Source organism: Peromyscus californicus, unplaced genomic scaffold (assembly GCF_007827085.1).
Source record: "Peromyscus californicus insignis strain IS unplaced genomic scaffold, ASM782708v3 Scaffold_4__1_contigs__length_199733344, whole genome shotgun sequence".
NCBI classification, from domain to species: domain Eukaryota; kingdom Metazoa; phylum Chordata; class Mammalia; order Rodentia; family Cricetidae; genus Peromyscus; species Peromyscus californicus.
The window spans coordinates 7,596,552-7,623,201 of record NW_026294562.1 but is presented as its reverse complement, the minus strand read 5'-3'; the positions used below and the strand labels follow the sequence as shown (position 1 = coordinate 7,623,201).

At 44.3% G+C, this 26,650-nt stretch overlaps 1 protein-coding gene across 1 annotated transcript; it reads right to left on the bottom strand.

Moving 5' to 3' along the window:
* Positions 1–7,684: 7,684 nt before the first annotated feature.
* Positions 7,685–8,692, bottom strand: LOC128094857 (uncharacterized). Its single transcript, XM_052713445.1, has one exon. The coding sequence runs from the start codon at positions 8,690–8,692 to the stop codon at positions 7,685–7,687; it is 1,008 nt and encodes a 335-aa protein (XP_052569405.1).
* Positions 8,693–26,650: the final 17,958 nt, after the last annotated feature.

The window sequence follows — 26,650 nt, the reverse complement described above, 5'->3', positions numbered from 1 at the left end:
AGAAACATACCTTGTATATGTCTGACTTCTTTGCTTCAACATATTTATGAGATTAATTTGCAGGCTGAACATTTTTTTTGTCCTTACAATTTTATTTAGGACTACAAAGTTTAAATTTTATGATGGGAGCAGTAATAAATCACTAAATATTCTCATTATACCTAGTAAACGTTCTAAACTTCTACAACAAAGGAAATAACTGAGACACATTTGGTATTTTGTTTCTTTTGTGGGGAGGGTTTATTTCAGTTTACAGCCATCATCCAGGGATGTTGGGACAAGGACCTGAAGGAAGGAACTGATGCTCAGGCCTTGGAGGAGTCCTGTAAGAACATTCTTCTTACTACTGTCCAGCATTTTAATGAATATTCGTCCTACTGTTTATGAGCATTTTGATTATTCAGATTTTAGCATGTTACAAATAAGCCACTATGAGCATTTTTTTTGTGCAAGTACATTTGTGCATATACTCTGACCATACTTTCAGAAATGAGATTTCTGGGTTATAGTGGACAAATATTTCAATTTTAGCAGCACAGTGGGGTGGATTTCAATGTGGTTGTACTAATTTAGAGTCCATCCATGGCAGTGTTGAAAGCATCTCTGTTCTAAGTCCTCACAGGTGTTTGAAATGGCCACCTTCATCTTCTCCATGCTGGCAGAGGCTCTGTGGTTCCTGTTTGTGGCATCGTGGTAATCTGGTATTTCCCTGATGACACACGAAGTCGTACCCCTTGTGGAGTAGCCAGTGGGGACCCTCTTCAAGCCCTGATCCAGTCACCTGCCGTGCTTTGATTGTGTCAATTGTCTTTGTTTATTGACTACAGGTTCTTTGTATATTTTGGATGAGTCAATTGTTTTTTGTTTTCTTTTGAAAAAAATCTTTAAATCTTTTCATGAATAATTTTTGAAACAATTTAATGTAGTTCAATTTATCAAATTTTTCCTTTGTGGCTAGTGCACTTTGTGGACATTTGTGAAACTTCTGTGTACACTTAAAACATTCTCCTAGGTCCTCCTGCATTCAGACCTTCAGTCTGTCTAAAACGGATGTTTGGGATTAGTATGTGGTCAAGGTCAAGACTGTTGCTTTCTCCTCATAGAGCTGCAATTGAATTGTCACTGTACTGAGAAGCCCATCCCTTCCCCACAGTACTGCATGTACAGTCTGCTTACCTGTAACACAATTGCCTCTTCCTGGGCTGACATTTCTGGATTATCTCCCACGTCATTGTTTAATCATTTTATAACCCTGCAGACTTCAAAGTTGTCTTTGTTATTTTAACTATTAAGAGAGGTGTGTTGGCATCTTGAACGTGAGTTCTACTTCCATCAGTTGTGCCTTTGATCTGTTAGTTTGCTTTATATATTCTGAAGCTTTGCATGCTGGGTCCATAACATTGAGGTGGCATCTGCTCAGTAGGCGCTTCGGTGTGTAAAGCGGCCTGCCACCTGTCCTCGGCTCCGTGTTTGTGTCCTTGTCTCCTCAAGCTGCCATTGTTGCATCTTATATTGAACTTGCTCTTTCACTGGCTTGCCAATCTGAGTTTTAATGCAAGTATCAACATGATCAAGTGTAAAACCATCTCAGTATTTTCCAGGAGCCTCATCTATCCCTCCCTTTCTTGTGGATTTGTTTTTAGCATTCTACTTATTCACTTTGTTAACTTATTAGCCAAAGATCTTTGTTTCAGTTAATATTTTTAGTGTTTTTCTTTTAGATTTACAAATTTATGTAGAAACTCACAAAGCATATTTCCTTTTCTCTTTGTCTACTATGATCATTCCTTTTACTTCTAAATGTTGCAGACACATTGTGTTTTTGTACTGTTAAAAAGTGAGATGTTGCTCTTCTCTTTCCTCTGCCGCTGTGCGCTGTACACCTGACTTGGCTCCTCGCCGTGTCTTCTCATGACTTGGAGAAGCAAGCAATTCCTGGCCAAGAAACAAAAGCAAAATCTTCCAATTCCTCAATGGACTTGAATGAAAACTGGTAATAAAATCAGCACAACTCTAAGAGAAGACCCTGGAGGAGAATGAAGCTGGGCTTGTAAGGATTCACATAATGGCAAGACCGAGAGTTAAGTCTGAAACATGGTCATCGATTAGTCCTGCCAGATGGAGTTCAACATTTTCAGCCTGGAAACTGAAAAAAAAAAAAAAAAGAAAAGAAAAGAAAAAAAAAGAAATATCTTTAAAATACCTCTTAAAAGGAAATTATTTTATATTTGTATAGATATTATTTTACAGTTTTTAAAATGTCATGTTTACCTGCTTTGAGGAAAGCAGAGTGCTTTCTGTAATGTAGGTGGGGTCTATTTCTGCAGCTCTTCAGTCCTTTGAGTTAATGCTAAATTCTCATGTCAACATTGGTTTCCTAATTTCTTGGGAATAGCTTGTGGGAGCCCACTTTTTCCCTTCAGGGTACTCTTGAGGAAGGAGAAGTGAGAAATATTTAGATAGAAGGACAGAGGGAAGAGAAACAGAAACACAGGATAGCCTCGGGAGGGCCTGGAACATTATCCACTGGCCCCTTCTAGCACATCTAAAGGGCTATTTATAGGAATGCCAAGGGGTGGAGCAAAGACCACCCCCTAGCTCAGCCAAGTGTAGACCCTTCCAATCACCTAGTAACCATACACATGGTCAAGCAATCCTCTAATGCAGCTCTGCTGGGTAAAGCAAGGTCAGATCTTGCTAGGAAACCTTTGTGGGCCTCCACAATAGCTCACACACCTGGAGTCCACCTCATATGCTCCTCTTTGTCAAGACTTTCTATAACTTTTCTTGAACTGTTGATGAAATCATGCAGGTTATATTTTTCCTCTACAGCCATTATTTTGCCTTTATTTTCTGGCCCCTGCCCCCTCAGTGGAGGGGCTAGCACCCAGACATGGGCACATGTTAAGTAAGTGCTCGGCCACTGAGCAATTCCTAGCCCTTTGCCTTCATTTTTCAATAGAGTGTGAGTCCAGCTCAGCAGGTATTTATTTATTCACTAATCTCACTCTTGAGTGTCATTTTGCTTTTATTGCTTTTGACCTTGTAATCATTTCACCTCGTTTATCTGTAGGTCCCGTCTCCCCCAGACCCACCGTCTTCAGTACATTCTTATAACTGCCTTTCGACAATTTTATTGTACATCACTATGAAGTTTTCTTCATGGTCATATTACTTGGGATTTATCAAGCTTGTGAGATCTGTAGGTTTATAGTTTATTTTTAAATCAAATTCAGAAAAAATTTTGGCTATTATTCTTCAAAGATGTTTTCTGCTTTATCCCTGTTCCTTCTTTCTGAGGTTCTAGTTACACAAATGGCAGACTGCTGCTGGCTTTTCTGCCACTGGTCACAGGGACTCCGGTACCTTTAAACATTCCATTTTTTTCTTCCCTTTATGTGTTTCTGTTTAGGGAGGTTTTTTTTTATCATTGAATCTTTCAGTACTTTGATCCTTTCCAAGTGATATCAAACATATGATTAAAAGATGGTGGTTAATTTGATGTGTCAGTCTGGCTGGGATATGCTATCCAGACATTTGGCCAAACATCATTCTATTGGACTGTTTATTCATTCCTCTGTTTTGTGAGTGGGGTGAACAGTTCAGTTTCAAGTTGGTGGGCTTGGAGGAAGGCAGGTTGCCTTCTGCTATAGGCAGGCCTTATATAATTAATCGAAAGGGTTAGAGAAGAAGGGCTGACCCCTACTTCCCCCAAGCCGGAGTTCCTGAGAACGATTTCTGCAAGTGGCTTCTGTTGGACTTGACTTCAACATGAGTGCCTTGGACACCCACTCTGATGCCCTATCCTGCATGTTTTTTACTTGTCAGCATCATAATTGTGTGAACCAATTCCCTAAAACGTATTTCTTCTGTGTTTTAATGCTTTCCTACTGGGTCGTCTGCCCCCCACCCATGACCCCAATAAACACAACTGTATTCAGAAAAAAATTTATTTTGATATATTTTTGATGGCTAAAATTCCATTTTTGTTCTTTCATTCTTGTCTTTATAAAAAATAAAAAACATATTTAGTGGGGCTGGAGAGATGGCTCAGTGGTTATGAGCACTTGCTGCTCTTGTAAAGGACCTAGGGTCAGTTTCCAGCACCTACATGGTGTCTCACAGCCACCTACAACTCCAGTTCTAGGGGATCTGATGCCCTTTTCTAGTCTGTTTGTGCGCAAGACATGCTGTAGTGCAAATATATGCATGCAGGCAAACGCTCAAATATTGAGGAATATTATTTTAAGATGTGTTACTTTTGTTTATGTTGCATTTGTTTAACTGTGAAGCTGTGTTACTGTGCCTGTCTAAAACACCTGATGCTTATTTTCCTTGGGAGTGGTCTGACTCCTCCATCCTTTTTAGCACCACCACAAAGTCTCAACCCAGGATGAAGGGTAGACTCCTTTGGAATGTTGTAGTTAGACAAAGTATGGCCATCTTCTGGGCTTGCTATTGGTTGGGAGGAATCCCTTCCTCATGCTGAAGCTTGGCCTTTGCACTCTACAGCATCCAGGGATTCAGCCCCAAGCTGGGTGGTCTTCCTCGCAGGATCCTTATGAAAATGTGCATCTGGGCAGCAGGTCCCCTGAAGATGGGGATAGAAAAGCTCTCTCTGTCTTTTTGGTTACAGGATGTATTCAGCTTTTTAGAGCCTCTGGGCCTTCAGAGTTTTCCCCGCTAGTGCCAGCTTGGTGTTTGGCAACAGGTGAAGGGATCCCTGTGGGTTTTCTGAAGTTCTCCCTCTGCCTCACAGAGTCCAGCTGCCTTCACTGCTCACATTTATATCTGTGTATCCTCAGCCCAGCAACTGAGGAACCCTGCTTGGACGTCTCTTCCCTTTCTCAGTTCTCACAGTCCTACAGTGGCTGCTCTTCAGACATCTCCATCATTGGTATAATTTCCCATCTTCTAGCTGTTGATGGCAGCAGCCATGACCAGTCTCTCTCTCCAGCCAGGCACATGTCATTACCTGTTGAAGGTTCCTCTGTGAGCACATTCTGCCTCTGCTTTGTTTTTCTTACTTTGCTTCGGTGAGGTTCCCCTCTCCATCAAAAGCTATTTAGAGCACTGTTTGAAAGAGTTGCTTGCTATCTCTTATAAGAATGTACATTTTGACTGAAAAACAAGGCTAGGAATGAAGTGTGGCCCAGGGACTTGGTCTAGATCTTTATGAGGGGACTGGCTCCAGGAAGATGAGATCTGGGGCCCTGAGCTATGGGGATCAGGTGGTATCATCCCACACAACTGTTATTCCCTCTTTCAAATTATGTCCCAACTTTTCATTTTCTCAAATAACTTTTCCTCGGTAGGTGAGAAGCCAGCATCTGAATACAGATGAGGAAGTCACGGCCGTCGGAGGCCAGCCTTGTTTAGCATGGGACCTGGCTTGTTCAGCATTATGCTGCTTTCTCAGTTTGTCCTTGCTCACTGCAGGGCAGGGGGCACTCGGCCTTGGCTCCACTACTGCCTTCGGTCGTAACCATGACGCCTCCTCCTCACCCCCAGTGCCCATGCATGCTAGGTGCTCTTTAACTGGTTACAGGGTGGTTTCCTTTTATATAATCAGGCATTGAATGATATGATGGGGATGTCCCAGCCGGAGGAGAGCTACAGGGGACTCTGGAGCCCTCCCTTACCTCTCCATGCTCATAGTCTAGAAAACAAAACAAATTTAGTATCACACTCATAGTTTTAAAATTGACTTGTGGCTGTGACTGAACTCGGGGAGGCTTATCTTTATCTGGAAGTTCTCAGACAAGTTGCGTGGGCCATTGTGAACCCCTTACAGAATCCATCTAGTCAGCGATTCAGCCTTTCTCTCCAGTCTGCCACCAGCTGGGGGCCTGGTTGGGCTGTGTCATGCCCATGGGAACAAGCACAGATTATCCTGGGTTTCCATTATACGTAGTTGGGTGCCAGACCTTCACAAAAGACTACTTTGCTCTGGTCTCAACAGAATGGCCAGGCTAGTAATCTTATTAATAAAATCCACTTAGAGTCAGAAAAGTGTTCAAGTAAAAAGCGCCATGTCTACAGTAGTGTGATAAACACGAAGGGAGGACCTGCCGGGGCTCCTTTGGGTTGTGAAGGTCAATGCTATAGCACAAATTCTTGCTGCACAGTGTGCACCGTGTAGCTTGTATACTTTGTGGCAGTCTTGAACTGTAGCTTGAGTTTTCTTGTCTGGCCCACAGTCAGGACAAATCTCTGTCACCCGCCAGTCCCACAGCCACTCAGACCTGACCAAGTAAACACAGAGACTTATAACCCTGAGTCACTTCACGGACACGGGCCCTTCATGTTGTTTGAGTTAAAAACTGGTCTTCATCAGACTCACATTTTCATTCCCTTCTCTCTCTTTTCTTGTTGAAAAGCTCCCATGTAAAGTGCAGTCTTGTGCAGGGCTCTGGCTGAACTCTTTGTGGACATTTCCTCATTTGACCTTCATGGACCTGGGAGCTGGGTGATGACGCCACTGTTTAGAGAGTGTGATCTCAGAGCTGTGCACCTGGAGAGAGACTGGCTGGGCTGAGGTGTGGTAGATGGGGCCCAGTTCTGCTTTCTGTCTCTCAGAGACATGCTGCTTCCTCCCTGAAGGCCAGCTCCACCCTCCTTGTCTACATCAGTCCCCCCTGGTCCTCCCAGATTCTAGTTCCCTTGGAAGATACTTGTCCTTTGTTTCATTGGCTCAGAAACCTGCTTGTCTGACTTGTCTACTTGACTCACTGATAGTAGCATGATGGGGGTGGTAGTGATAGTAGATTAAAATGACCCCTCTGAGGTGGGCAGAGCATCTCCCTGAGGAGAGAGAGCGTGCTTTTTTTTTGGAGGGCATGGATATTTGAAGAAATGGCGAATTCAGGTACCAAAGAGTATGCTGGAAGAAAGATGGGTAAATCGAGTCACTGCTCAGCTTCCTGCTCAGAGGCTATAGGCAGGCGTGTGGCTCAGTGGGAGCATGTATAATGCCATGGGTTTGGTCCCTAGCACTGGGGTATGTGTGTGAGGGGTGGGAATTCCATAAGAGCAAAGAAGGTCACTGAGCACACTGGGGTGTTCTGGATTCAGGTTACATCTCACCAGTGTGGTGACTGCCTGTTGGGTCATGTGTCTGCTGCTTGCTTCCTTCTTCTTTGAAAAGGAAGATGGCAGCCTGTCCCACATGAGGAGGTGTGTGGAATGTCACCCCGACATTCTTCACATGTCTTAGCTCCCGAGCATTGCATGTCCCCACTCTAGGGGGAGAAACACGTGTATGTGGCGATGGGTAGACAGTGGGTGGTCACGTGGTCTCACTTGCTTCTGTTCTGTACAAGAAAGTCAGACTTCAACTTATTGCTTTGTCCCTCCTCATCTGCTCATGTCTTTCCCATGCTGTTTGTCCTTCCTACTCCTCCACTTCCGCCCCTGAGGACGCCTGGTCTCCCAAGCCCAGCAGGCTCTCCTGATTCATCCCTCAAAGCCCAGTCCCTGCTCTGGTCCCAGTCTCTCCCTGGTCACTCACTGTTGTCCCAGCTCCAGTGTACTTGTTAGTCATTTCCTGTTTGCTCCTGCACACTGTCTGACACGGGGCAGGTATTTTATTGAATAACTGAGGAAATCAGGAGGGGGAAGATGGTTAATCATTGAATCTGGGAAATAAAACAATAGAAAAAGAGGTGACTGCAGAAATGTGTCTTTAGCCAGGGACAGTGGGGAGGACTGCATCAGAGGGAGGGCTCTGCAGTGGGAGGACTGCATCAGAGGGAGGGCTGTACAGTGGGAGGACTGTGTCCGAGGGAGGGCTCTGCAGTGGGAGGACTGTGTCCGAGGGAGGGCTCTGCAGTGGGAGGACTGCATCAGAGGGAGGGCTGTACAGTGGGAGGACTGTGTCTGAGGGAGGGCTCTGCAGTGGGGGACTGTGTCCAAGGGAGGGCTGTACAGTGGGAGGACTGTGTCCGAGGGAGGGCTCTGCAGTGGGGGGACTGTGTACGAGGGAGGGCTCTGCAGTGGGAGGACTGTGTCCGAGGGAGGGCTCTGCAGTGGAGGACTGTGTCCGAGGGAGGGCTCTGCAGTGGGAGGACTGTGTCTGAGAGAGGGCTCTGCAGTGGAGGACTGTGTCCGAGGGAGGGCTCTGCAGTGGGAGGACTGTGTCCGAGGGAGGGCTCTGCAGTGGGGGGACTGTGTCCGAGGGAGGGCTCTGAAGTGGGAGGACTGTGTCCGAGGGAGGGCTCTGCAGTGGAGGACTGTGTCCGAGGGAGGGCTCTGCAGTGGAGGACTGTGTCCGAGGGAGGGCTCTGCAGTGGGAGGACTGTGTCCGAGGGAGGGCTCTGCAGTGGAGGACTGTGTCCGAGGGAGGGCTCTGAAGTGGGAGGACTGTGTCCGAGGGAGGGCTCTGCAGTGGGAGGACTGTGTCTGAGAGAGGGCTCTGCAGTGGGAGGACTGTGTACGAGGGAGGGCTCTGCGGTGGGAGGACTGTGTCCGAGGGAGGGCTCTGCAGTGGGAGGACTGTGTCCGAGGGAGGGCTCTGCAGTGGGAGGACTGTGTCCGAGGGAGGGCTCTGCGGTGGGAGGACTGTGTCCGAGGGAGGGCTCTGCAGTGGGAGGACTGTGTCCGAGGGAGGGCTCTGCGGTGGGAGGACTGTGTCCGAGGGAGGGCTCTGCAGTGGGAGGACTGTGTCTGAGAGAGGGCTCTGCAGATGCAGCATTGCTTGAGGTGGCCACAGGTGCAGAGCAGCTCAGGCATCTGAAGGTCCAGCATCTACTTGAGGCGTGAGTGAGAGCTCGTTGGATCTTTTGTTCTTTCCTTTGATAGTTATTGACTTTATGCTCCAGATGCCCCTTTGAGGAGCCAGAAATGTGGCTGGAGAACAGAGGAAAACAAAACAATATCCATGCCTTCGGGAAGTTTACAATTCAGTCAGAGCATCTAGTAATAAATAAATAAAGAGGAGTTTTATTTATTACTAAATCACCGCGCTGGTAAGGTGCTTGCTGTGTAAGCACAAAGACCCGAGTTCAATTCCCAGCACCCATCCAACTGTTTACATGAGTGTGGTGGTGTGTGCCTGTTATCTTGGGGCTGGGGAGTCAGAGACAGGAGAACCCCTGGGGCTCTGGCTACCTGGTCCAGTTGAATTGCCAATCGCCAGGTTCAGTGAGAGAACTTGTCTTAAAAACAAAACCAAACCAAAAAAACCCTGAATGTAATCTAAATATATTGTATTCATGCATGAAATTGCCAAAGCATAAATGAAAATAAAAAAATAAGTGGAGCAATTGAAGAGAATCCCTGACACAAATCTCTGGCCTCATAGGCACACACAGAGAGGCACATTTGCACCTGTATACATATATATACACACACAAGCATGTACTCGTGTACACGCATGTGCGCACACACATGCCACTAATAGAGCCAATATCCCACACAGTGATGAGTACCATGAAGAGAAAATCTTAGCATTAGCAGAATGTGGAAGGGAGAATTATTTGAGCTGGAATGACCCCCAACCTTCTCTGAGGAGATTCATTTGAACCGAGGTCTGGATGAAGCAGAGATTCAGCCGTGCACATATTTGATGTAAAAACAAGACGGTAATTGGTGTAGGCAGAGGAAGAAGAAGTGCAAATGCCCTGGGACAGATAGCAATAACCACGTGAAGTCTCCTAATGCTGCGATGGCCACGGGACGTTCGCCTTGTGTTTTACCAGTTTACATTATAGCCCTTGCAAGATAAGCCAAATAATGTTATAAGTTCATCTCATTATATACAGTGGACATATTCCTGGAAATGTGAGCACATCTATACGAATTTAATTTGTGTAATCGAATTCCATTTAAAGGCACACAAGGAGCTTGTCATGTTAAGTGGCTCCATGGCGGTCCTTTTACTAAATGAAGCATCAGCTCAGGAGAAACCCTCAGGTTCCTCTCATCCTAAAACCACATGGTTTTATGTCTGTAGAGAGTCCAAATGTCTATGTATTGTCTAGAAGGTGGAGATAGCACAGATCCAGATGTATGTGTATATGTATGTATGTATGTATGTATATAGCCATCACCCGCAGGGGTCACTGGTGATCTTGGCACTCCATATGTATGGTGGTTTCTGAAGAAGAGTGAAGAAACCAGGGAGCTCTGCTTTTTCAGCTTCTTTTCTTTACTGGTGAACTGGCTAGAATGCTATTGCTGAAGATGGAGATACATACACACGTAATACATGACAGAGACGAAACATGTGACATGGCAGCCAGAAGTTAAGCAGATGAAATTTATTAGAAAAGGCTGATTTTCTGGTTCTAGGGTTGGTTGGGAGTGGTCGGCTGAGTTTATAGTCCCAGCTACTTTGGAGGCCAAGGTAGAAGGATTGTTTGAGCCCACAGTTCGAGTCCTACCTTGGTAAAATTGTAAAACCCTATGCTGTAAAGTGAGATGACCAATCACTGATTTTGCCTCCAGTCCATGTCTGTTATTCAAAGATGACAAATAAATGGAATTTTCCCTGGGGCTTGCCCTGAGAAAATTCCCCCCAGAGACCTGGGGAAGATGCTACTCTGGTGGGGGTTATCTGAGGGAAAAGAATCTACATACACCATGCTCCTTATCCGTTTACTTTATTCCTCTAAGACAAAATTCTATCTATACAGCTTCAGCTCCACCCTGGCTCTCAGTTCCTCTCTGTACCTACCTTTTCCTGTCCCCTCATAGCCCTAGTAATAACTAGGCCCTTACGCCTTTGACCTCATCTTCATCCTCTGTTCCTTCATCCTGCATCTTTCTTTCCTTGCTCCTTACTCCTGTGGGGTCCTGCCCCACCAGGAACGTAGATCTCCCGAGAAGGGACAACCTGGAACTGAGGAAAGGTAAGTGTGCTGCTCGCCCGTTCCCTCAGCCTCCCCTTTTCCTGGGAGTCAAGTTAGGCAAGGACTCATTTATTTAAAAACAACAAGCTTTTTTTAAAGCACATACACACACATACACACACACACACACACACACACACACACACACACAACAAACAACAAACAAAAAAACAAACAAATGAAGAACAAAAACATAAACAAGGCTCAGGGGGGTAAATATCCCATTGGGCCAAACAGCTTAAAGTTACCCAAACATGCATCTAATCTACAGTATTTACAGTGTTGTCCATCATCTTTCTTGACCTGAAGCTCCAAACATATCCTTGTGTAAATGACTTGAGTTCCACCCTCTACACTTTCCCTTGGGGCCATCTTTACTAACACCTGGCTCCATAGCCCCTTCCCTCCCCCACATACTCCTGGCTCTGAGAAAACTCTACAAGAGATCTGCCTGACCGTCTACAGAATCTCTGCTTTTTTCTCTTCTCTCTAGCCATGCGGCTTTGTCTACCATCCACAGAAAACTGCCTTGTATTGGTGAAATTATTAAGGCCACTCCACGTAGATAAAAGGAGATTTATTTAATGGCGTAACTTACAAATTAAGGGATAGGTAGGTCGCGGAGTCTGGGGAAGGTGTATCGCAGTCCAGCGGTGTTCTCTGGAGCTCTGCTCAGTCCACCTCTCCAGTCCAGGGTCCCGCAACAGAGAGAGAGCCTGCCGATCCAGATCTCAGGTCCCCAGGCGCCTCCTTTCGCCCCGCCTTGTAGGCGTGACAGTTGCCGAAGTCTCAATGGGGGTTGGAACTTCCAGATCAAAGCTGGAATGGCTACCCACTACAGCCTTGTTCTACCGCTCTTTGCCATGAGACTCTCTGTCTGCCTCTGGAATGCACGTGGTTATGCAAAAAGCCCTATTGTCCTCAGTCAATCACTCTGCAATGCCACTAGGCCTGAAGGCAAGGGATGGTCTGAGCTTCATTAGCACAAGAAACAAAGCTATGCATCTATAGCCCACCTGTCTCCTAGGCTAAGGGGGTGGGGGGTGGGGGGGGGGGGTGGGGGGGTGGGGGGGTGGGGGAGTGTTACCTAGTGGATCAGTGTTTGAGAAGCTTATACTGTTTGCCAATATGGTCTAGTAGTATATGGACCCACAAGAATTTCATAGCAGAAGACAGCTGAAATATTAAAAACTGAATAACACCAAATATTCCTTGATAAATGGCTTCCTCTAGAAAAATGCCTTGAAATTTCTAGGTTTAGCTTTAATATACAGCTGAATCTCTATAATATGTTCTTGCAGCCCGCAGGAACAAATCTTAGTATAAATAAAATAAAGCTGAAAAACCTGATGACAGGGAATTCAAGACTGTAAAGTAGCTCTTTCCTAAATCTCAGTTTCAAACAACAAGCCAACATTTTTTTCTTTCTTTTTTTTTTTTTTTTTTTTTGGTTTTTCGAGACAGGGTTTCTCTGTGCAGCTTTGCGCCTTTCCTGGAACTCGCTTTGGAGACCAGGCTGGCCTCGAACTCACAGAGATCCGCCTGCCTCTGCCTCCCGAGTGCTGGGATTAAAGGCGTGTGCCACCACCGCCCAGCTCAACATTTTTTTCTAAATAAAAGAAGCTTCTGGCCTTTCGACTTCCAGTGTGCACAGGCTGTGTAGAGACAGGAGCAGGTGGGATGGCCCGCTTCCTCATGCTATCTGGGTCATTTTAACCAAATGAGTTAAACAGCAATGAAGAACATGAATCATGCCAGTTTTGTGTGTGTATGTGAGATTTTACACATGAGAAAGTTTTCAGGTGTCCTCTTAGGCACAGTGAGTACATCCATGTATACAAGGATGTGGCTGGAAACATGGTTCATACTTAATGTATTTTTTGTGAACAGATTGGGAACTGTGATAGTTACTTTCAATTGTCAACTTGACATTTCTAGAATTTAGATCTAGACATCAGGAATCACCGAAGCAGAGAGTCTCATCCGGGGATTATATATATGAGGTTGGTTTGTGAGCATGTTCATGGGGGATGGTTTTGACTACATTAATTGATACAGAAAGACCCAGTCTAAAAGTGGACAGCATCATTTCCTACTTTTGGTACTGGACAGTCTAAGAGTAGAGAAAGAGAACTGAGCAGTAGGAATGTGAGCATCAGTAGGAATGTGATCATCAGTAGGAATGTGAGCCCCTGGCACTCCATTTGTATGGTGGCCCCTGCACAAATGAACAGATTGGGGTGGCTCTGCCTCTTCAGCTTCCTCTTATCACTAGTGAATCGACAGGGATGTTGTTGTCGACAGTCGTTTTCTATGCTGTGTATGTTTCCCAGTATTTTACAAAGTACATAGTTTGTCATGAGTTTGTTGTGCTTGCCCAGAGGCTAAGGCGAGTCTGTGCTTACTGGGGGTGACCAGAAGAGCCATTTGTTCCCTGTCTATAGAGTTCTGTCACCCTTCCTCAGCACAATCTCTCAGTACCGTGTTCCTCTTAGCTTTCAGTCATTCACCTGCAGACGAAGTAAGTCACTGGCCTTCCCATCCTCAAGCACCTTCTCAACCCTCTTCCCAGCCATGCGGTTCTCGTCTGGCCCATTTATGTTTTACTCTTTATATTCGAATTTGGAGTTAGTTTGTCTGTGTATGTGTGTAGTATTTTCCCCTAGCTGGTGAGCTCTTTAGAAATATCCTCACTCACTCCTTCACCCTGTTAGTAATTCCATAGCTATTCTGGGTTAGATACTCTCCTGGGTATATGGTCCCTGCTACACCTGTTAGCAATCTAGAGTCCACTGTCAAGTTTACAGATGGGAGATGCACCTGCCACCCCTGCTGAATGGTGTCTGATGTGTGATGTGTTAGTCCCAGTGCAGGAACATCAGACTTTCTGCATCTTTTTAAAAATTTTGTTTATTTATTTATTAGTTACTTTTGGTTATTTGAGACAGGGTTTCTCTGTGTAGCTTTGGAGCCTTTCCTGGAACTCACTCTGTAGCCCAGGCTGGCCTCAAACTCACAGAGATCCTCCTGCTTCTGCCTCCCAAGTGCTGGAATTAAAGGCGTGCACCATCACTGCCCGGCTAGACTTTCTGCATCTTCAGTCTAGTGGGCTTGTGATGTATAAGATGGCTGCCAAGAATAAAGAGTCCACTGCCATTTAATCCACTCCAACCGTTTTGTATTACATAGGTTCTCTGCAGGAGCAGAACAGATGGGGTGTACATATTGCAAAAGAGGATTTACTAGAATGGTTTATACAATAGGATATAATTAGTCCAAAATGGCTGCCCAGTGGAGAAGCTGAGGACCCGGTGGCTGCTCAGTCCAGGTTGCTGGATGTTTCAGCAGATTTAGTTTGATACTGAAGGGCTAGAAGCTTCCTGGAGAGGCTGCAGAAGTCAGATGTGATGTTGGTGAAGGATAGAGGCAGCCACAGCACCAGCAACAACAACAGCAACAGGGAGAGAGGTGCTCACCAGCAACAGCAGGAAGACAAACAACACTGCTTTTGAATAGGACTTCCTTGTATCTGGGCCCCCCACTCTGGGGGATGCTCTTCTCCCCTCATTGGAGGCTTCCTAGAAATGCCCTCACAGCCCCTTCCAGAGGAATGTCTCTTAGTTGATCTTAGGTCCTATTAAGTTGGCAATCGTGATTAACTATCACACATTTCATCTCACACCCTCAGGTTCTAAGTCAAGAGCAACTCTCTCTCTGCCTCTTTATTCTTTCCAGTTGGATGATTTGACAGAAATCTCTTCTGTTTTCAATTCTGATAAAGCAATTTTATATCAGAGTTATTTTAAAAGCAAATTAAATAGAACCCAATAAAGATTTTTAAGTGTTTGTTTTTTTCTGAGTATTTCTTGTTGAACTAAATAAATATCTTGGGGGAGATTAAAAGCAGAAAGAGTACACTGCTTTGCATGTACATGACCCCTTCTTGGAAGGTTGCACGTAAACCAGAAGTTTGCAACTCAAGTTCTATTTTAAAGTTGCCCTGAAAAGTTGTTTTTTAAAGCTTTCCTGTAAAGAGAATAATTATCCAAGTCCCACCCTGAATATTAAGGTTAGTGGGGACAACAAATTTGCTTGTGATGAAGGTGGGAACATGACTCTTATAGCCATCCTGTTTTTTTCCCTAGGCTTGTGGTGGCTGGGAACATGATTTTTTTCCCCTTTAAGAAAGTTTGGGGTTAGTGACAGGAGAGAAAGGAGACTGAAAACTTTGCAGAACCTGGGCAGTTCTGTAGTTTTCTCCATTTGGGGAAACAGATGTTCCCCCTGGGAAAGAATTCAGAGACATGACCTCAGTTCATTCTCAAATGGCTGAGAGGAGAGTGAAGATAAGCTGGCTTCTTGAAACCTACTGGCTGGGGTGTAACCTTCCAAGAGCCCAGTGGGCAGCATGACAGGGGAGGGGGCATTTCCATTCCTATGGGGAAGTTTCTAAGCATGTGTTTGTAATATTTTGTTTGGAAAAGAAGCAATACCAGTTACTTGAACATCTGAGTTGACCATAGGGACAACTTGTATCCACTGGCCTATCACTTCTATCTACTGGGGACATTTTGTGGATTGCTGTTTTGAGGAGGAACACAGAAAAATTTGGTTCCAAACTCAACATTCCACAAGGAATGGAATTTTCTCTGCTTCTTTTTTGACATAAAAAGGTCATCTTGTTGTTTGTCTGTAAAGGCAGGGGGGCTGGAGTCATGGTGTATTTTGCATTTGGAAATACTGGCCCAAATTCAAAAAGCCCAATGCTCTCTCCACTTGTTGTCCTGTTTTTATTTAAAGATGTTGGCCTCATGAATCATTGGGGAAAGCTTGACATACAGTTCTGCTTGAGAAGATGGTGGCTGTGGTCCAAAAGGAGGAACCCAAAGTCATGGGTGATATTAGGAATAGATACAGCACATCTCAAAAGAATATATGCCATAGGCAACATTTCACTAAACAGAGACAAACTGAGAGCATTTCCCCTAAAATGAGACAAGGGTGCTATCCCACCTTGCTTACTCAGTATAGTGATCGAAATTTTTGCCAGGACAATAAGATAATAGACAGACATAACACAAAATGGGAAATGAAGAACTCAAACTGTCCCCAATTACAGATGCCATGATTCTATACTTTATACCAGGAAACACTTATAACTGGTAAACACTTTCAGTAGAGTTTCAAGACACAAAACCGACATACAAAAGTCAGACGCTTTCATAGATACCAACCTGTTATAGAAAGACACATGGAAAAAAATCTTATTCATAAATGTAAATAATGTTATGCTAAAATGTAAATAAGTAAAATACCTAGGAATAAGCCTAACTGAAAAAGTCAAAGACCCTACAACAAAAACTCTAAGACATTAAAAAAGGAAGTCAAAGAAGACAATAGGTAATGAGAAGACCTGTGTTCCTGGGTTCTCAGAATTAATATCATAGAAATTTCAAATGTAACAAAGTAATCTGCAGATTCAATGTAATTCCCATCAAAATTCCAATATTTCACACGTAACTAGAAAAGGCAATCTAAGAATTCACGTGAAACCTCAGAAGAGCACGAGTAGGCAAAGCAACCCCTAAGGAGAAAGAACACAGCTGGAAATACCACACTATCTGACCCCAAATCATACTATAGAACCAGAGTGACAACGATGGTCTGGTACTGACATAAAAACAGACAGACACACAGAACAGAATAGACGGACCCAGAAATAAACTGACAAAGGTATGGCCACCTAACTTTTGACAAAGGTACCAAAAACATGCAGAGGAAAAAAGACATTGTATTCAACAAACAGTGCTTGTCAAACTTGTTATCCACTTGCAGAAGAGTGAAATTAGATCTGTATCTTTCTCCTTGTATAAAAATCAACCTCACATGGATCAGCAATCTGAACTTAAAATCTGAAACACTGAAACTCTTAAGGAGAAACTGAGTGACTGCTCTTTAAGATACAGGCTTAGGCAAGAACTTTCTGAACAGGACTCCAGTAGCTCAGTAACTAACCCCAGTAATTAACAGGTGGAACTACATAAAATTACAGCAGAAGAAACTATCAGCTGGGCTAACAGACAGTCCAGAGAACAGGAGGAAGTCTTTGCCAGTCGTACTCCAGAGTTGTCTTTCAGATCAGAGGCTGGTATACAGAATTTACAAAGAACTGCAACAATTAGACACAGACAGAGACACTAACAAGCATGCTAATGATCAAGATGAGGCCAATGAAACAAATGGACTCCGCTCAAAAGAAGAGAAAGCACTTTTTAAGGAGTTCAATATTCCTATCCTTTATAGATTAAAACTACTTTGAGAGACCACCACACTGCAGTCAGAACGGCTATCCTCAAGAAATCTGACAGCAAATGCTGCTGAGGTTGTGGGAAAGAAGAAATCTTACTCACTGTTGTGGGAGTACAAACTCGTGCAGCCATTGTGGAAAGCAGTATGGAAGTTTCTTGAAAAAATTAGAACAGACACAGTGGTACAACTCCTGGGCACATATCCAGAGGACTCCATATCTTACTACAGAGACACTTGCCTATCCACATTTATTTCTATACTATTATAGTATAGCAAGGAAGTAGAACCAGCCTAGATGCCCATCGATGCATGAGTGGATAATGAAACTGGTACATATACACAACTCAATTTTACTCAGCTGCAAAGAAAAATGAAATCACGAAATTTGAAGAAAAGTACATGTATTTTCAAAGTATAACATTAAGCCAGGTGATCCAAACCTAGTGACAAAATTGCACGTTCTCCCTCGTATATGGAGTCTAGCCTGCAAAATAGTGTGTGTGTGTGTGTGTGTGTGTGTGTGTGTGTGTGTGTGTGTGTGTGTGTGTGTGCATGTGTTCCTGGGCAGGGATAATGGTGGAGGAAGTATATTTTGATGGACATTACATGCCAGGGCACTTCAGACTGAAGATACAAAAGCTTACTAGGGATCTGAGGAAGACATTGAATTTGGCACAGGTTAGCCAGACTATATGTGGATACAACTTGTATCACTTGTAAGGTCTTTGTTTTGCCGTAGCAATAAAGAACTCCACAGTTTCACAGCTTTGAGGATGCCCATAAAATGCTTATTGCAATCTATTGGGGCCTCAGTGATGTCTCCTCTTTCTGAGATTCTTGGCAGGTAGATTAGCCGACCAAAGCCCTGCAGGTTTCCTAGCGGAGAAAAAGAACTTTGGAACATCTTGTGCAGAAAGGCACCACTCTGGCTATGCCATTTCTTCTCACAATTTGCCAACCAGGACTGGCAATATGGGTCTGGAGAATAAACAATCTGAGTACACTAAAGTAGCTTACCAACTGCAAAGTACTCTACATGTTAAAGTGATGTTTTGAGGTTTGTTATAAAGATACACCAGCTAGTGAATAATACATATACAACCTAAGAAACAGAGTCCAGACATTGGTCCTTTGGAAAGCTTGGACGTATTAATGATTGAGATGGCTCTATCGTTAAAAGTAAGAAATGTTCCTTAGCTGGGTGAATAATTTTGGACATTATACCTGAGATGAAAAATTTCTAATTGCAGGCATTTCTGGACTTGTGGTGGGCTCTATCTCGATACACTCAGCTGAAAATATTACAGGTGAAAAGCTCGTCAAATACATGTAGAGGATGTGGGCTTAGCAGCTCATGTGCACCAGACATGCTCTTTGTTCCCTGTCAGGATTGTGACTGGCCAGGAATTGTGGCTTCCTTCTGAGAAGACGGGATTTTACTACCTGTGGTTAGGAGGAGAAAAGGTCCAAACTCCAAAAGTAAGGACTCTAAGGAATGTGTATTGGAAAAAATATTGTATGGGGAAGTCTGCAGTCGGTTTTATTACAGACCCAGGTAACCCTCCTTTCTTCCTGGTTTCTATTCTGGGCATTTGCCTGGTTCCTGTGGTTTCCTTCCTCATAAATCTCCATGTCTTGTGACTGCAGGTGTTGGTACTTAGAGTGGCTGGGCAGGGGCTGGAGTTTGGATTTTCTAAGGACAAGATGTTCTCCATCTGTAATCACTTGTCACTTAGCTACTTTGTCTCCTTGTCCCAGTCTCCGATTCCCTGCTATGTTCTTACTTCCTGTAAATGCTCACATGAAACCTGAAGCCCTCACTTTTTAGGACTTGGGGGTACTAAAAATTAGTGAGAAACTGTGGTCTCTTCATGGGAGCTAGGTCAGTCACGTTATGATCATAGCATTTTCCAGTTGTGTTTCAGAAGTGGTAGAGCAATGGACCACGGGTGGGGGGACATAACCCCCATATTCTAGATACTCTAGAACCTGGAAAAGACATATAACTTGGAGCAAAAATTTGTTCATTTTTTCATCACCATGTTACAATACCAGGGTGTTAGCAATCCTTTCTCTTGGATCAGAGGTGCATGGGGTCAGAGCTCAGCTCTGTTACGGACAGTGTGTAGACTTGAACAAGGTACCGAGCAACTTGGTGCCTCATTTCCTTTCTCTGTAAAGTGGGGCAATTGCAGTACCTGCTGGGGTGTCTTGGACCAGAAGAGAATACTTACCATCGCTCTAGTCTATATGCTACTGATGTTGACAGTGCTGACATCTTTGTGGAGTTATTGTCACTGTCATCGTTATTATGATCATGATCATTATCCTTAGCATCCAAGTCTCAAGCACCCAGTGTCCTCTTAGCCAGGATAGGAGCAGGTATGTTGGGGAGCTGTTTATCTTTTGGCCTATGATTCCTCAGTTCAGTTTCCACGTAGGTTTCTCTTCATTTTCCCACTGCTCCCTTGTAAATGTCAGTCTCTGTTTTGAGGAGCATTTCGGTCTGCACAATTGTGATTTATTTACAGTTATCATATTGCTTAGGAGATTGCTAAGTGCCATTTGAAGAAACCTGCATCTTCTGAGCTCCCTAAGTGCAGAGCAGAGAAATTTCTGTCAGCAGAAAACTTTGTCCAATTTAATGATGTAGACCTCCAATGGGACTGCTGGCCAAAGGCTCATCATTCAGAGGTCCAGAGAGGTCGGAGAAGTAGGGAGCCTTCCTATATTTACTTATGTGCTGTTAACTAGTGACATTTATATTTAGTCTATCACATTTTATTTTATTTTATTTATACTAACTCTATCACATTTTGAAACACCAGGCTTACTGTGGCATAATTTATATAAAGCTAACTTTTTTTTAACATTTATAAGTTAAGGGGTTTGATAAATACACACAGTGGTGTGGTTACCACAACAACAGACATATTGAAAACATTCATTATTCTTTAAAGGTCCATGCTGTCCCTTTGAAGCCAGTCCCCATTCCATAAGCTCAGCCCCCAAACCATTGATCTGTTTTCTGTCCCTTGGGTTTTACATCTTGTGGACTGTAATATAAATGGATGGCATATTAGTTTGCTTTCCATTGCTGTGAAAAATGCCATGGCCAAAGCAATTTGGGGAGAAAAGAGTTTATTTCATCTTTCAGTTTATAGTCCATCATTGAGGGAATTTGGAACTTGAGGAACCAGATTCTGAGTGACAGAGTGACAAGTTTTGCAAGTTTTCTGTTGTGTGGAGAACTATAGAAAAGATACATTAAAGGGGGACTATGAGGGGAGAGAGGAACCAGAGGAGAGGGCAGGGGAGAGGGAGTGATCCGGGAGGTGAATATGGTGAAAACATGTTATCTGCATGTATGATGTCACAATTGACTCATTCTTGTATGTAATTAATATACTATTGGTGAAATTATTAAGGCCACTCCACGTAGTTAAAAGGGAGATTTATTTAGTGGCGTAACTTACAAGTGAAGGGATAGGTGGGTTGCAGGGTCTGGGAAAGGTGTGGCGCAGTCCGGTGGTGTTCTCTGGAGAACTCTGCTCGGTCTACCTCCAGCATCCAGGGTCCAGGCACCAAGAGAGCCCGTGCATCCGGATCTCGGGTCTTCAGGGTCCTCTCTTGGCCCTGCCTTGTAGGTGTGACAGTTACCGAAGTCTCAATGGGGGTTGGAACTTCCAGATCAAGGTTGGAATGGCTACCCACTACAATATACACTATAAAAAGGCATATATGAGTTTGATTCACTACTGTAGTTGCTTATGTATCAGTTGCTTAACCTTTTTTTTTTATTATTATAAATCACTTGGAGATAAAACACATACTTCGTTTTGTGTGTGGATGTATATATGGTGTGCTGTGCATAAATCATGTGCAAGTGTTAGAGCTCCAGAGGAAAAGGTATCCTGACTTGTGGGGAAGTCAGGCTATACCTGAAGCTGTGAAAGGAAGTATCCTGGATATCTACAGCTCTGGAAGGAAAGGTATCCTGACTTGTCAGGAAGTCAGACTATATCTGAAGCTGGGATCCGGTGGGGGATGTGGCAATCCTGCTCCTCTCTGAGAGAGAGGGTTACAGCTGAGCTCTGCTCCACTCCCAAGGGAGCCTTCCAGCAGAGGTATCCATTTCTTCTTAGCTCTGGCCCAAATTGTTACTTCTGCTTCACTCTGCTAAGCAGAAACCCTGCAGAAATGAAGCAGTCTGCTCTGCTCCTGCGAAGAAAAGTTGTTAACTCTGCTCCACTCCCCTAAGGGAGTTTCCCAATAGAGGGGCCAGTTGCTTCTTCTGCTCTGCTCCCCTAATGGAGCTTTCCAGCAGAGATTCTGCTCCATGCTGGCAAAAGGATATCTCCACCTAAAACTCTTGTTCAAGAGATTTATTTGGGAAGGAAGAATCCAGGAGAGTGGCTGCCTGTGCCAGGGTGGAGGAGGACATCTGCCAACTGAACAGGCAGAGGGGCTTATACAGGGCTTCTTAGGGGCCGAGTTTTTCCAGGGAGAAGATTTTCAGGGAGGGAATTGGTCGGATTTTGATCCCCTTGAGCTTGGACAAGCTCAGATTGGCTAGATATCCTGCTCAGAGATTGGTTGGTTTTTTGCTCAGGGATTGGTTGGTTTCATGTTCAGTTGGTCAGGGGCAGAGTTTGCTCTGGTTTCAGGGCCAAAGTGTGTTTCTTGCACTGACCCTTTTTAGCCTTTTGTCTCGAGTTTCAGGACCAGAGTATGTTTTTTTTTTTTTTTTTTTTTTTTTCCACTGGCTCTGGTTTCAGGGCCAGGGTGGGTTTCTTTGGCTGGCCATTTTATCCTCTATTATGTGTGATAGACTGTTTGTGGGTGCACCTGCGTGTGTGTATGCACACGGATGTAGAGGCTAAGAGTTTACATTTAGTATCTTCCTTGATTGCTCTTCACTTTGTTATTGAGACAGAGTTTCTCACTCACCGATTTGGGTAGTCTAGCTAGCCAGCTTGCTCTGGGGATCCCTTCTATTTGGGCCTCCCAGCACTTGCAGGTGGGCCACGATGGCTGCCTGGCATTTGTGTGGTGCTGGTCATTCACTCAGGTTCTCATGATTTTGTGGCAAGTACTTTAATGACTGAGCTAGGTCACCTCCACCCTTACTCTTCACTCTAGCTTAAAGCTATTTGGATTTTGCTAAATCTGAGTGAGCCTACTGTCACACTGGGCAGATACATGAAAACTTTAGCTAATGTTCACTTCCTGGTGCATTTACTCATCTGCCAACATGATGCTGTACTACTTTGAGAAGGGCTGGAAAATACTTGAGACATTGGAAGGCAATAGAATATGATGAAATGTGTGCCTGAGTCCTGAAAACACATACATACAAGTAACATTATACAAGAGTAATGAGCTCCTGCCACATGTGGAGCATATCTCTGGGAGTCAGAGATCTGGAAACAGCATTCTCTCTATTTCTGAGCCTTCCAGGGACCTCACCTATTCCTGGCTCTTTAAAAGAGGCTCCCTCATTTCGTCTTTTCCTCCCTCAATGAACCATCCTGGTCTTCCCTATGCACTAATGGCCCATTACTCATACTTGTCCCTCATTTCAGTGGTTCTAGAAAATTGCAAGTCTCATTTCGTGTTGGCTTGCACTGCTTGGGGCTCCTCATAAGGAAGGCCAGCCTGGTCTGGCTTGTGGGTGGCCCTTTGGTAGCTCTCTCCTTATTTGGCTCAGCTGGAAGTGCACATTAGCTGGGGGAGGTTGACTGCAGCTGCTGAGAAGTATCCAGTTTGAGAGAAGCAGTCCCTGCCCAGGATTATGACTCCTCACATAGATTCTGTTCGCTGAGGGAGTAGAGTGTGTGTGTAGGGGGTTAAAGTTACCAGTTGTCACAACTCTCCACAGCTGTTCTCACTATACAACCCCTCTATTCCTTTCCCCTTCCTTTTCCTTCCAGGTCCCCATGCTCCTGGCGATCCCATTCTATGTACTAGTGGATGACATAATAACGTCCCACAGGCATTTGATGGCACCTTAGAGAACAGAACTTATCCTCTCCTAGTTCTGAGCACGGGAATCCAGCAACAAGGTGTCAGTGGGGCTGGCTTGCTCCAGGCTTCTCCTCCTGACATGGACACCTCTTACTGTGCTCATCAGGCACTTTGGATTTGCAATCCATCCTTATCAACGGAACCTCCATGACCTGCATTATCTCCAAATACAGTCACATTGGGAGTTAGGGTTTCTGTGTACTAATCTGGGGAAGGACACCCAATTTAGTTCATAGTAATTCGGACACACAATTAAGTTCCTAGTAACACACACACACACACACACACACACACACACACACACACACACACACACAATTTCAAGTGAGGCAAAGGTTTACAGAATTCAGGAAAATTGTATCAGCCCCATCCATGTAGGTATTATGAGCACACTATATTAGAAACAGACACGTGTGTCTTTCTACAATGTCAGAATAACAATAAATTCACAAGTTACATTGATTTGGTTAGCTATTGAGTTCACTTGTTAGTCATGACCATTGACAAGAACAGATTCTTCTACTCCAAGCTTAATTGCTTAACTCTCAGATTACATACTAACTTAGACAGTGGTAGGTTATAGATGCCAGGAAAGGGTTGTAGAGGCTGGAGGGAGGGAGGGAGGGAGGAAGGGAGGGGGGGGAGAGAGAGAGAGAGAGAGAGAGAGAGAGAGAGAGAGAGAGAGAGAGAGAGAGAGAATCTTTCATGAGCCACAAATGCAGAGGTGAGGAGGGCAAGAGGCTGGCAAATGCTCATGTAGATGGCAGCCTGTTTGAAGTGGGCTGTGTGACATGGGCAGGAACACTTCATGTGAGCTGTGTAGAGCCTGAGGATGGAGACAGAGGACTTCCCCTGTGGCAGTTTTTCCAGATGGGGATCATAACAAGATAATGCTCCTCACTTGTTTCGGGGGTGCTCCTTCCTTTATAGCCCAGGCACAGGGTCCAGCTGTGTGGCCGTGAAATTCCTGTGTTTGGTGTTTCTGAGAGGGCCCGATATAGTCACAGGTGTGGTTATTCATTGGCACAAATGAAATACCAGTCTGTTTCCTGTCCTGCTGGCAGGTGCTGGTTATTTACTTCTACAAACAAGATGGAGAGTCATTTTTTCTTGGCACTTGTACTCAAAATGGAGTAACTTGGGTCAAAACTGTTGCTTTAAAAACTGAGTAATTCAAAGTTTGGCACAACTTGAAAATGCTGTTTAAATAACACAGAGTAACCGGAATAGGCCCTGCTTATTCTCTTCAATAGGCTAGGAAAGCAGTCACGTCTAAGAAAGTCAGTGGTTGGGCAGGAGGCCCCAGGAAGGCAGACTAAACTCCTGCCCTAGGGCCTTTCTTTGTGCTCCTCATGGTCTCGGTCCACAGGCATCATTATACAACAGCATCACCAAGGCTGGCAGTTGATGTAAAACTTCACTCAGGGCTCCGTGAATCCAGTCCTTCATCACTGAGTACAAAGGCCTTAACTAAGGTCTCTTGCTGTCCACTCTGCCACCCTGTTTGGTTGGTTGTTGGTAGAGGAGACCCTGGCCTCTATCCTCTGAAATCTAGCTTGCCTCAGATTGCCAGCTTCTTATCAGTTCTTAATTCATCTAAAATCCTATTGATTTTTCATTAAAAAATACGTCACCCATCACTTGCCTTGGATTAAGAGTTGGAGTTCCACCTTTGTTTCCTCTCAGATTCTTCTTTACGGGGTGCGGGGGTGGCATATCATGTGATAGACACATGTATCACACACTTACCCTCTTTCATGGACTTCTCTACTGCAACAATCTCTTGTTATCCCCCTGAGGTTCTGGGTGGAAGAGACATGGAGGAGGGGGTAGAGAGATGAGGGAGGTAAGCCTTGATGTGCTTAGTATCCATTGTAGAAAGAAGAGTGAAGGGCTCTTATAACACGGTGAACTCAAGCAATGCACCAATGCATTGGCATGAACAACGAGCGTTCTATGAAGAGAACTCCCTAACTTGTCGATGGTCCAGGAAACCACCATGGTTCATGCATCTTAACGATTTCTCTTTAGTTCATGCCAAGATCACAGAACTTCTGTCTTACTCTAGGAAAATGATATTTATAGATGAACAGAGTATGCATCTCTAGGAGGCCCTGGAACATCACAAATAAAATGTTTTTCAATCATACACACAGAAAAATACTGTGTAAATTAAAAGGACATATTGTTAGCTCCATGGCTGCGCAGGTGAGGAGGTAGTGGCGCTGCTGGTGGCCTGTCTTTGCTCACACTGGTGTCTGTGTAATATGGTGGCCAGGGCTCAGGGGTGACAACAAGCTGGCTGCTTAGGAGATTCGGGATTACTGTACCACTTGCTTTTCTCATTGCTGTGATCAAATACCCGACAAGAAACAACTTGAGGGAGGGAGAGGGGCTTTCTCTTACCTTATAGTTCAGAGAGATACTGTCTATCATGGTCGCAAAAGCATGGCACAGGAGCTGGGGGTGGTGGTGGAGGAAGTGGGAGGTGTAGGGTCGAGGCAGCTGGTCACATTGTAAGTGCAGTCAGGAAGCAAGTGAAATGAATACTGAGCTCGGCTCACTTTCTCCTTTTTATTTAGTCCAGAAACAAGCCCATGAAGTGGGTTTTCCTACCTCAATTAACCCAGTCTACAGATTCCCTCTTAAAAATGCCCAGAGATTTGACTTTTAGGTTATTTTTATTTAAAAAAAATTTTTTTTTTTTTTTTTTGGTTTTTTGAGACAGGGTTTCTCTGTGTAGCTTTGCGCCTTTCCTGAATCTCGCTCTGTAGACCAGGCTGGCCTCAAACTCACAAAGATCCACCTGCCTCTGCCTCCTGAGTGCTGGGATTAAAGGCGTGGGCCACTACAGCCCGGCTTAGGTTATTTTTAGAACTTGTCAACTTTCAGTCAGTATTAAGCTCCCCAGGTACCTTGCCTTGATTTACATACCAACATGGCTTCCTAGATACCCAGAGAGCAAAGGAGAGTACAAAGGCTTGTCCTGGTCATCCAGTTTTCTTGCTAATGGTAGAGTCCACCTTTCTTCCTATCCCCTTTTGTAGTTATTCTGGGAAGAAATTTCCAGGCAGAAAAGGGTAATCACAGCCCAAAGGCAGACCAACAACACACTTACAGGGTCAACAGGACAACCCAGCAAGAAAATTGCTTTACTACCTACATTTATTCACACAGATTAGGTATATGTCTACAGATATATATCTAGTAGACACATATTTTATAAAGAGGTAGATATAATATACAGATGATCTATATATATAGATCTTAAATATATATGGATGTTTATATTATATCTCTTCCCATACACATGCATCTAATCATGTGAATAAAGGCAGTAGTTGGTGTTTCAGGATTTTTAAGATTTACCTTTTCTTTTATTTATTTACATGTATAAGATGTGTGTCTGTATGACATGTGCATGTGGGTGCCTTCAGAGGCCAGAAGAGGGAGTTGGAGCCTCT

What these genes read in the sequence shown, in the direction of transcription:
- LOC128094857 (XM_052713445.1), bottom strand. Translation starts at nt 8,692, where the DNA reads ATGCTGCATCTGCAGAGCCCTCTCTCAGACACAGTCCTCCCACTGCAG.